Source organism: Lycium barbarum, chromosome 3 (genome assembly GCF_019175385.1).
Source record: "Lycium barbarum isolate Lr01 chromosome 3, ASM1917538v2, whole genome shotgun sequence".
NCBI lineage: Eukaryota > Viridiplantae > Streptophyta > Magnoliopsida > Solanales > Solanaceae > Lycium > Lycium barbarum.
Window position 1 is genome coordinate 21,457,133 of NC_083339.1, and position 12,243 is coordinate 21,469,375.

General features: G+C 35.6%; 1 protein-coding gene across 1 annotated transcript; it reads left to right on the forward strand.

Moving 5' to 3' along the window:
- Window positions 1-5,121: 5,121 nt before the first annotated feature.
- LOC132630475 (uncharacterized) lies at window positions 5,122-5,861 on the forward strand. The gene is made up of 2 exons (XM_060346047.1): window positions 5,122-5,626; window positions 5,857-5,861. Exons 1-2 carry the CDS (start codon window positions 5,122-5,124, stop codon window positions 5,859-5,861), a joined length of 510 nt encoding a protein of 169 aa, XP_060202030.1.
- The last annotated feature ends 6,382 nt before the right edge of the window (window positions 5,862-12,243 follow it).

Consider the following 12,243-nt stretch of genomic DNA (forward strand, 5'->3'; position numbering starts at 1 on the left):
AAATCCAAAATTATGACTCGAAGACCTATCAAGTGGGATGAAATAGATTTCCCTAAAGAGTGGGTCATTGAAGGAGCAACACCTCCTCAAAATGTTTTTACTGAAATTTCAGAAATTGAACAAATCCCAGATGGGACAATAAAGTTGAGATTTCATGAAGCTACACCTGCTTTAGAAGATAATGAACATAATAGTGTTCGTTCTAGTTTACCTAGATCTATGTCTTCTTGTCGATCTTATATATCTTCTGTTGATTATATTGTGCAGTCTCCATCAAGAGCATCTGCTTCTCAATTAGAGATACTAATTCTAATAGAATTAGTAATTTAAAAATTAACCAGGATAATATTGTAACTGGTATTAAAGACCCAGAATTAACTGAGTCAGACATGGATTTTCCAAGTATTTAATGGATCAAGTCCAAAAAATTAATTTTAGTCGGGGATCACCCGCAAGATTACAAATCAGCAAAGAGTTTTATACTCCTAAATGGATACCATTTAGAAAATAGTTTTTTGATAATTTTAAACTCGAGGAAACAATAATTTTCTAAGAAGAATTTTATAAAGATCTTTCCAAAGAAAATAAGATTATATCTTTTGTACCTTGGTTTATGGCAAAATATCTTGCTAATTATATTTCTGTTCTTGAAAGAGATTACAAATTATCCAGTGGAGACATCGTTCATACTATATTTCCTCCACAACAATCCTTTCAAATAGGCAAAGATGATAAAACTTTGCATTTTGCAGCCTTTTCAAAATTGATTGAAAGCGATAATTTGCCTGTCATAACTAAACATATTAATAATATGGTAAGGCAGCAAAATTATTCCAATATTTATATGAATATTTTGGGGGAACATATATTTTCACTCCATGAGAAAGTTGATAAACTTTTAGCTTGTCTTAATAAGACATCTACTTCTAATAAGGAGAAACAGAAGGAAGTTGTTGCTACTCCAAGTATACAGCCTCCTCCTGAGATTCATGGTTTTAAATTTAAACCTTTATCAGATTTAGAAAAACTTTTAGATGAAAAGTTTAAAGGTTTAAAACTCAGTCCTTTAATAGGAAAGGATAATGAATATTTGTCTGATATTGATTATAAGGCTCGCATAGCATCATATATTAATAAAATTGATGAATATTATGCTGTTAAGCGTACCCAGAGGATGTATTACTACCCTCGACCAACTCCTCAAGATGTTTTATTAGAGGAACATGAACATGTTATTTCCAACAATTATAGTGGTAAGGAAATATATGAATGGAATATTGACGGTTATACTGAACGTCAGATCTATTGCACTATTCATAAGATGTTGATGTACAACACTATCTGCAAAGTCCATAAAAATACTGAAAAGGTTATTACAAATATGATTATAGCTGGTTTCACTGGACAATTAAAAGGTCGGTGGGATAATTATTAACTCCTACACAGCGTCATTCAATTTTGACTGCTGTTAAGCAAGAGCCTGGTCATGAAGCACCTGTAGCTAATGCAGTTTATACACTGGTTATTAATATTGTTGAACATTTTTCAGGAAGATGGTCAGATAATAGTGAATCTATTCGTACCATGCTTCAAAATCTTAGATGTAAAACCCTAACCTCATTTAGATGGTATAAGGATGTTTTCCTTTGCAGGGTCATGGAATTACCAGAGAGTAATGACTCTCACTGGAAGTCCAAATTTATAGATGGACTCCCTCCTCTTTTTGCAGAAAGAGTTAGAAAAGCTCTTAGGAAAGGGTATAGAAGTATTAATTATGATTCTTATACTTATGGTAATTTAATTGGTACTTGTATGAAGGAAGGATTAGCCTTATGCAATAAAATTAGGCTCAACCAGCAAATCAAGCGCCATGGTCTTAATGAAAGACAACAATTAGGAGAATTTTGTGGACAGTTTGGTATGGACGTTCCACAATCTTCTAAGAAGCCTCATAGGCATAAGAAAAAGCATAGAGACTTCCAACAATGGAAGGAGAAGCGCTCACAGAAAAAAGCTAGGCGCAAAATGACTTTCAAGGAAAGAAAGGATTTTATTAAATCAAAAAACCCAAAAGCCTATTATAAGTGTGGCAGAGTAGGTCATTTTTATGAAAATTGTAAGGTTAAGGAAAAGATCAAAGCCCTTAACATAGAAGATGACCTTAGAGAATCTTTATATAAGATTTTGTTAAACTTAGATCCAGAACCAGATGATGATTCTAGCAAGGAAAGTGATAGTTCTTCCAACCCCTCTTCAAATGAAGATAGTAGGGTATTAGATTAAGAGGGTTATATCTCAACTAGCTCGGAGGATGAGTGTCAACCATGCCAAATAGGGCAACCTTGTGTTAAAACCAAGGAAGACGATGAGTTTTATAAACCTGTTTCCCAATTTAGTGAAAACAGTCTTCATATTTTAGATGGTAATAACCTCTTTGATCTCATTAAATATATTAAGGATCCCAACCTTATGTCCCAAATCATAGACCAAATAAGTTCAAAACAGCAGCCCCAAGAAAAACCAACTGCTGTAGAAATTAGAGAACCTACAGGACCTTACACTATGCCTGGAGTCAAGAAACTCCTCCAAGAACGCCGGAATATCATAAGTACACCGGCAACCACCCAAGATTTAGAAAGAGAGGTTCATAACCTTAAGCAAGAAATTTTCACCCTTAGGAGACACCAGACCACTTTAGATCATAGGGTCTCGTAGCTGGAGGGCAAAGGAAAACAAGTTATAGAAACACCAGTTTATAATACAGTGGAAGACCTACCAGTTGATAACACCGTAGAAACTGTTGCTACGGAGGAAGGAGAAAGTAGTGGTAACCCCAGTAGTAGTAACCCCAGTTCCAGTTTTTTGATAAAATTGGACATTGTTACTTCTTTTAAATTTTTTATAAAAATTACTCTTCTAATTGATTATAATTTCAAAAAATAATTTACTGCTCTAGTTGATAGCGGAGCAGATTTAAGTTGTATTCAAGAAGGATTAATTCCTTCAAAATATTTTCAAAAAACTACTCATAGTTTACGGTCTGCTAGTGGCCAAAAAATGGGTACAACAACAACAGCAACAACAACCCAGTGAAATCCCACATCTTGGGGTCTGGGGAGGGTATAATGTACGCAGACCTTACTCCTACCAAGGTAGGATGGCTGTTTCCGAGAGACCCTCGACTCAATAGAAGCATAAAAAGGGGGTCAGATAAGGTTAAAAGATTTAAAATGATATTGCAATGAAATAATGCAAGCGACACAGTAAAACAGAATAATCAAGGAATTCAAAGCGATATGGAAATGCAAATCACGAAAGCGGCACAGATAAAATAGAGTAATCAAAGTACAGAAAGTAGCAAATAATAACATAAATCAAAGCACAAGAAATTATAATGCGCTAATGCGCCTACTAATAAGGAAAGATAACGAGACTTATATACTAGCCTTCTACCCTAATGTGGGTCCTCCACACCTTCCTATCTAAGGTCATGTCCTCGGTAAGCTGTAACTGCGTCATGTCCTGTCTAATCACCTCTCCCCAATATTTCTTTGGCCTACCCCTACCTCTTCTGAAACCATCCATGGCTAACCTCTCACACCTCCGCACTGGGGCATCTATGTCTCTCCTCTTCACATGCCCAAACCATCTCAGTCGCATTTCCTGCATCTTGTCTTCCACCGAGGCCACTCCCACCTTATCCCGAATAGCCTCATTTCTAATACTGTCGCTCCTAGTGTGCCCACACATCCATCTCAACATTCTCATCTCGGCAACTTTCATCTTTTGAACGTGAGAGATCTTAACTGGCCAACACTCTGCCCCATACAACATAGCCGGTATAACCACCACTCTGTAGAACTTGCCCTTCAGTTGTGGTGGCACCTTCTTGTCACATAGCAGTCCTGAAGCTAGCCTCCAGTTCATCCACCCTACCCCAATACGATGTGTGACATCATCGTCAATCTCCCCGCTGCCTTGCATGATAGACCCAAGGTACTTGAAACTACTTTTCTTTTGGATGGCCTGAGCACGAAGCCTAACTTCCACGCAAACCTCCTGGGGTGTCTCACTGAACTTACACTCTAAGTACTTATAAATTACCCAAAGCTTATGTTTGCCAAGACAAAGTTTGTATTCCTGAAAGCTTTGTATTGGTAAAAGATATTTCAAATAAAGTTATTTTGGGAACTCCATTCATCCATAAATTATTTCCTATTCAATGGATGGATGATAAAGGTTTTATAGGAACCTATGAAGAAAAACCGATTAAATTCCAGTTTATAACTGAACCTTTTTCAAGGATTTTAAATGATTTGAAAGATAGGTTGATGAATAAACATCAACAAATTAATTTTCTTAAACAAGAGATTTATACTCTTCAAATTGAAGATATTTTACAAAATCCTAAATTACAGGAAAAAAGAGTTTATAAAAAATCATTTTTCTCTACAAATTTGTAGTGACCATCCTAATGCTTTTTGGGACAGGAAAAGACATATTGTCACTCTTCCATATGAAGAATCTTTTTCTGAAAATAATATTCCTACTAAAGCGAGACCATGTCAAATGAATTCTGAATATTTGGAATTATGAAAAAATGAGATTTCTTCTCTTTTACACAAAGGTCTTATAAGATCTTCGAAATCTCCATGGTCATGCACAACTTTTTATGTTAATAAACATGCTGAACAGGAACGAGGAGTTCCAAGATTGGTAATAAATTATAAACCTCTTAATAAAGTTCTGAATTGGATTCGATATCCAATTCCTAATAAAAAGGATTTATTAGATCGCCTTCATAATGCGATCATATTTTCTAAATTTGATTTAAAATCAGGTTATTGGCAAATCCAAATAGCCGAAGCAGATAAATATAAAACTGCTTTTAATGTTCCAATCGGACAATTTGAATGGAATGTTATGTCTTTTGGGCTGAAGAATGCCCCTTCAGAATTTCAAAAAATTATGAATGATATTTTTATGGATTATAGTAATTTCATCATTGTTTATATCGATGATATTTTAGTATTTTCAAATATTATTGAAATGCATTTTAAACATCTTGATATATTCAAGAAAATCATTATTCAAAATGGTTTGGTTATATCTAAACCAAAAATGTCATTTTTTCAAACAAAGGTTAGATTTTTAGGTCATAATATTGAAAAGGGAAAAATTATAGCTATTAATAGAATTATTGAATTCGCTTCTAAATTTCCTGATATTATTATTGATAAAACTCAACTCCAAAGATTTCTTGGAAGTTCAAATTATATTTCACCATTTTATAAAAATCTAGCAAAGGATACATCTATTTTATATGATAGATTAAAGAAGATTCCTAAACCTTGGACTGATGATCACACGCAAGCAGTTCAAAAAATCAAGGGGAAAGTTAATAATCTTCCTTGTCTTACTTTAGCCAATCCAAACTGGCAAAAAATTATAAAAACTGATGCCTATGATATTGGCTATAGAGGAATACTTAAACAGCTTTCTCCAATTGATAAACAAGAATATTTAGTCCAGTTTTATTCTGGCAAATGGAATAATAGTCAGAAGAACGATGCTACTGTAGCAAAAGAAATTCTTGCTATAGTTAAATGTTTTCTTAAATTTCAAGGTGATTTATATAATCAAATGTTTTTAATAAAAACTGACTACCAAGCAGCTAAATTTATGTTTAATAAAGATTGCAAACATGATGTTTCTAAACAAATGTTTGCTAGATGGAAAGCTCTTTTAGCACCATTTGATTTTGAAATTCATTATAAAAAGGGATCGGATAATAATCTCCCTGATTTTCTCTCTACAGAATATTTAAGTTCATAACTGTTATTTTCTCATTTGTAGGATGAGACCCACAGTGACACCTCCCTCTAATAGAGGAAGGGGAAGAGGACAAAAAGGAACGGGCAAAGGCACTGTTCTTGCCCAAATGGGTAACAAAAGGCTAATAGCCGACAACATTGCAGAAACTTCTAGTAATACCCAGAAACAAATCACTTATGCTGAATATCTTGCTTTCATAGAAGCACAGAAAAAAGGGGACATAACGGATGCATATTACCTCTGTTCCTGGCATGTAATCATAACCATGTAAATTGATACTTAATGTTAAAGCATCTAAGGAATTGTCATCTTGCAAAGATACCTGCAAGTTAGGATAAGCATTAAAATAAACTAGACCATAAGCCAAACTTGTTTGGACCGTCCCTATGAGGGATTTTTTCCAGTTTTGATTCCTTCCATCTCTTAAAGCTGCTATAAAGCTTTCTGGTAAACCTCTTAAGGTTAAAGGTTTGAATGCAACCTGTAATAACCTAATATGAATAAATCTATGGGTTACCCTATAAGGGGCAAGATCACTGTCAGGTATTAGTCTAAAAGTAGCATGATCATTATCTACAGTTATTGTTTCTTCAGTAGTTTTAACTACTTGTTTGAGACCTAATTTCTCAAATGTACCCATCTGATATATTAATCTGGGTTCTATTTTTGGAATCGTCCATTTATTAAGGAGATCAAGTTCTTGAGGAGTATCATATTCCTCTTTTATACTGTTTTTAACAGTTCTTTTGAGATTTATAAAATTCATGATATGAAATCGTTGAATTACATCACCTATCACTACTGGAACACCATGGCTCTAATACCATAACGGATGCATATTACCTCTGTTCCTGGCATATAATCATAACCATGTAATTTGATACTTAATATTAAAGCATCTAAGGAATTGTCATCTTGCAAAGATACATGCAAGTTAGGATAAGCATTAAAATAAACTGGACCATAAGCCAAACTTGTTTGCACCGTCCCTATGAGGGATTTTTTCCAGTTTCGATTCCTTTTTGGAATCGTCCATTTATTAAGGAGATCAAGTTCTTGAGGAGTATCATATTCCTCTTTTTTTTTACTGTTTTTAACAGTTCCTTTGCGATTTATAAAATTCATGATATGAAATCGTTGAATTACATCACCTATCACTACTGGAACACCATGGCTCTGATACCATAACGGATGCAGGACCGCGCCGCCGCATGATGTCATCTAGGTAACAACAGTTTTACTAGGTCACCAACCCTAGCGTTGGCGTTGTTCCTTGATAACATCCAAATCCACTCCTCAAAGAGAAAGTGTACACGGTCGTCACAATATAATTTACCCAACTATGAGTCGGGGTCGATCCCACAGGGAAAAATATGCTAGGCGATTTAAACAAGTAAGGAATTATCACTTTCTACACTAAGACAAACACTTGATAATAATTTGATTTTTTAATAAAATTATAACTAATGCAAAAATATAAACTAATCTAGAAAGCAAGTAAAATGATCAATGGCCACAAGCATGGATACAAGGAACTCTCAAGTAACGATCCAATATATTTTATGATATTACAACTAAGAGCGGGTTTATGTTAATAGATAATGGTTTCTAAAATCTCATTGAAAGTCTTCCAACCAAATCAATGAATTTCACTCTAAGCTTTTCCAAGCCTTAGAGTGTGATATCAAGCACAACCAATTGAATCTCAAGTAACTTTCCTATTCCTAGCTCAAGTTATTAGATGGGTTTAATGACCCAAATTCTTGTTAATTAATCTTTCCCAACCTAGATTTCCTCTTCCGAGCTCAATCAAAGTAAATGGGCGAGTCTTAGGGTTAGCTAATCCCTTAAGAAACATTAAAGAACAAGATTAATTAAAATAACAAAGACCCACTTCAATAGCAATAAAAATCATTCAATACATAAGCATAACAAGAGGTTTCATCCAACTTTGCAAATGAATATTTTCATAAACAAGATTAAAGTTATGGAATAAAATACAACACCCTTAAATAAGCAATACAAAGCAAGAAATTGAAGAAAAGGGTTGAGAAATTTATCATTAACGAGCTCCAATCTTCTCCTCCAAGGGTGTGGTGTAAAACCCTAGCTCCAAAGCTTGTGTTGAATGGCCAAAAATGAGTTTTACAAACCCTAGCATTCTATTTATAGAAGTGCCAAAACGGGAACAAAATCTGGACAAAAATACCCTGCGTGCACAACATGCTACTCGCATCTTGTGTCGCATGTGCAACATGCCAGTCGCATGTTGTGCAAAACCGTAGCATGTTGTGCAAATATCTCTGTCAGCACATGCTGCAGCAAGTGCTGCTCGCATGCACAACATGCTGCAGTAAGTGCTACTAGCATGTGCTACCAGAAATTGTTTCGTGTTCTATTTTTGCTCTATTTTGCTCTGTTATGCTCTCCGGGCATCTTATCCTACAAAACAACATAAATACACAAAAAGTAACAACAAAAGTGCTTGAAGAGTTACAAAAGCTTAAGAAATTAGCATCGAATAACCCGTAATTTCACGACACATCAATACCCCCAACTTAAAGTCTTTGCTTGTCCTCAAGCAAATCAAAACAAAAATCTCAATGAGGATCCACTTTAAGCACAAAAACATGACTTTGGTTGGTACCAACAATTAGGCTACAAGCATGGGAAACTTCAACTAAATAAGTCCCTCATTTCAAAATACAATTTCAATAATGCAATAGAGATTTAAAACCATCAAGCAACAACACTCAAGCCTCAATAAGTGACTCAAAACCACTAGCTTACTAGATATGCTCAGTTGACCCAACTTGAAATTTTTCAACATTGCCAATCTATCGTAATTCATATGCCCTCACAAGAAAGAAAGTCTCAAAATCACTATATTCACAACAACAACGCAAGGGACAAATACACAAAAGTCACTCACACTCAACAAAGAAGTTCTAGTGCTAACAAATATCACACCATAAGCTTGCCCTTATTTTCGTTCATCACTAACTTAAGAACATTCGGTTGGAGATCACATAAGGACTTTTTAAGCTTGTAATGTAGGCTTAGGGAAGGGTAGGATAAGTATTTGGGATACAAGTGACTACTCCCTCCTTTAACACTACACATACCTTTTGTCCACTTTCCTCTTCATTTCAAAACATCACTCCTTCCTTTGCATACTAGTTTCCTCAATTATTCCAACTTCTTTTTGTGCAACCATTTTCTTGATTTCTATTTTTTTTTCTGCACAAAATGTTTGCAACCTTTTTGTATTTTTAAAGTTTTCTTCCTTTCTTTTGACTTTTCCACAACACCAACCTTCACCACTCTCAAGCAACACTAACACCCCCAACTTAGGCTTTTGGCCTCAAATTCACAATTTCATGTTCAAGGAGGGAAAAGTTCAAAAGAGAGACTTTTCATCAAAAAGGGTAAAGGCTTGTAATGTGACAATCAAAGAAAAGGTCATAGGCTCAAATGGGGTTACTAGTGATATTATTTATGCAATGGTAGGCTAGAAAGGCTAAAGAGGCTTTTTCAAAAATCACAAAGATACCCCAAGGTCATATCTCCAAACAACATAATCAAAATTAGCCTTGAAAGACTAACCGAGCAAGTTCTAGATGATAAAAGTAAACACAAGAATTATTTAACAAATACTGAACTAGTCAAGATCGTTAATTTCACTTCCTAAGCAAGAACAACTAGTGCAACACAACTAGTAGGTAAAGAGTCAGCAAATGAGCCAAAAAGTTGTCACAAAGATCATTCTTTCCTATGCACCTTGCTTTTTAACTTTCACAAAACAATTTGGAGGGGTATTTGCATTTCAATTTCACATGCAAGAGACGAACTCTATTAGTACCAAACAAGCCAAGAGTTTCCACATTTTTCCTCAAAGAATCACCTACACCTAAACTACAAGACTAATTAAAAAAAGCTAAGAAAGAAAATAAAATAATAAAAGTGACTAATCCACAGCATGCCAACAAAACAAAATTCCATTTGCAACAACGTCTATTCACAACCACACCAACAGTCACAAAACAAGCCCGGCAAGGGCACAAATCAAGCATAACAAAAATATAATGTGCTACCACATGCCACCCCCAACTACAAACATTGCAGTGTCCTCACTGCATATAATCAAAACAAAACATAAAATAGTTTGAGGGCAAATATATATATTTTTTTTGTCAGCACCTGTGACTCGCAGGCATGACCTGCGGTTCGCAGGTGATGTCACCTGAGTCAGCACCTGCAAAACGCAAGCATGACCTGCGAATCGCAGGTGATGTCACCTGAAAACTTGGTGTGGCTGTTGGGATCTATTTCAACAGCAGCTATTGGTTTGTGGCTGCTTTGAAACCTCGACCTGCTCAAAACAACTCCAAAAATTCTAAAACTTTGTGGATTAGTCAAAAATAATCTACTAAGCTATTCTAAAAAAGAAATTTTCAAAAACGACTTAAGATTTTTTAAAACGATGGGTTGCCTCCCACTAAGCGCTTAAGTTAACGTCGCGACACGATGGTTACGTTTACCACTTTTCCCTCCATTTGGAAGATATGAATTTGCGCCCCAACTTTGAATCAAGATTATGATGACGCTCATGGGGCGGTGGTAGAAAAGCAAAGAGGCCAACTCTCGGGTGTCGCATTTTGCACTACTTGGCCCGTAAGTGAGGCATGTTATTTTGTCTTCTTGGCATAACAAACTTCAAAATGAAAACGCTTAGATCTTCATCTCCAAAATTCTCCATAGGCTTGGTTGGTTCAACTTCCATATCATTCACCAAGCACAACGTTGAAAAATGGCTAGAATGAGGTCCAACGCGCTCAAATTCCAAATTTGCATGAATTTTGAAATCCTCACCCAAAAATGAACTAGAGTCTTCAAAAATTATTTTATGAACTTTTTTATGCAACTCTAGTATCATTTCTTCAACTTCGGCATCATTCACTATTTTTGGGTTGGTAGGCTGGCAATTTACCATTAGCTCATGAAAATCAATCTTGACCTCTTCTTCATTGGAAACCAACTCAAAACTACAATCCATGGCCCTTTGATATTGAGCATCACATGTCTCAATCTTTGCATTCAATTCGGCCTCCAATTTTTGGATAGCAATTTCAAGTAGCTCCACTTCTTGACTTTGCTGAACATGCATTTTTAGAAATTCTTCCATCATCCATGAAATGCCTTCACGGGGATCCCCATAGACTTCAAGTTGTTGAGCTTGATTCATTAGCCAATCTTGGCTCAAAATTTCCATCTTGTCATGTTTTCTTCATTGTGAGAGTCGTCCAACTCTTCGTCCAACTCTTGTAAAAATCCCTCCATGGTGAGATATACCTTTTGAATAGTTTCATCATCTCCATGTTGAACTTCTTCCCACAATTTGGTCAAGACTTGCCCATAGTTTTTATTCCTCCCTATTATTCTTTTCAAAATTTCCTCAACTTCTTCTTTTTGAGAATTGGAGATTTCTTCATCAATATTTTGCTCTTCTTCAAGTTGAACCACTTCCTCACTTTCATAACTTTCGTTGTGCTCACAAGAATTGTCGGGCTCATCTTTCAAATTTGAAATCTCTTCTTCAACCAATTCATTTTGAGGAATAGACACTTCCATGACAATTGAGGAATTGGCATCCTCAAATGAATCATTCATTCTTTTCATAGCTTCTCCATTTTCTAAAATGGATTGTTGGACGAGCTTTCGCTCTTCCTCCATTTTAGCTTCTCAATCTAAGTATGTTTGGAGCATTGTCATGATGCCTTCAAATCCAGCACTTTGTCCTTCACTTGTCATGTCGTTGTCCCTGTCAAACTCAAAATCACAACTAGCATTTTCGTTAGAACAACTTGGGGGAGGGGAAGCAAAATAATTGGGACAATCACCCCAATGTCCATCTTGACCACCACATATATTACAAATATTCCCATCATAGGATTAAGACGGTGCACGCATCTCTCTCCCGGGAGCATTTTCACAATCTTGCCAAAAGTGGGGTCCTCCACAATATGGACATGGGTCATCAAAATATGGATTGCAACCATCAAACCCATTTTCATTCCAAGATGTCATAGAGACAAAAGTAAAAATAAAATAAAAACTAAACACAAAACACACACAAAAAAAAAATCACAAACACATTTTCACAAATATTCACAAGTTTGGACCAAAGCAAGTAAGCTAAAACCCCAAACTAACCCAAATACACCAAATTGTTCCCCGACAACGGCGCCACAATTGATAACGTCCAAATCCACTCCTCAAAGAGAAAGTGTACACGGTCATCGCAATATAATTTGCCCAACTATGAGTCGAGGTGGATCCCACAGGGAACAATATGCTAGGCGATTTAAACAAGTAAGGAATTATCACTTTCTACGCTAAGCCAAACAC

What these genes read in the sequence shown, in the direction of transcription:
- LOC132630475 (XM_060346047.1), top strand. Translation starts at nt 5,122, where the DNA reads ATGTCATTTTTTCAAACAAAGGTTAGATTTTTAGGTCATAATATTGAA.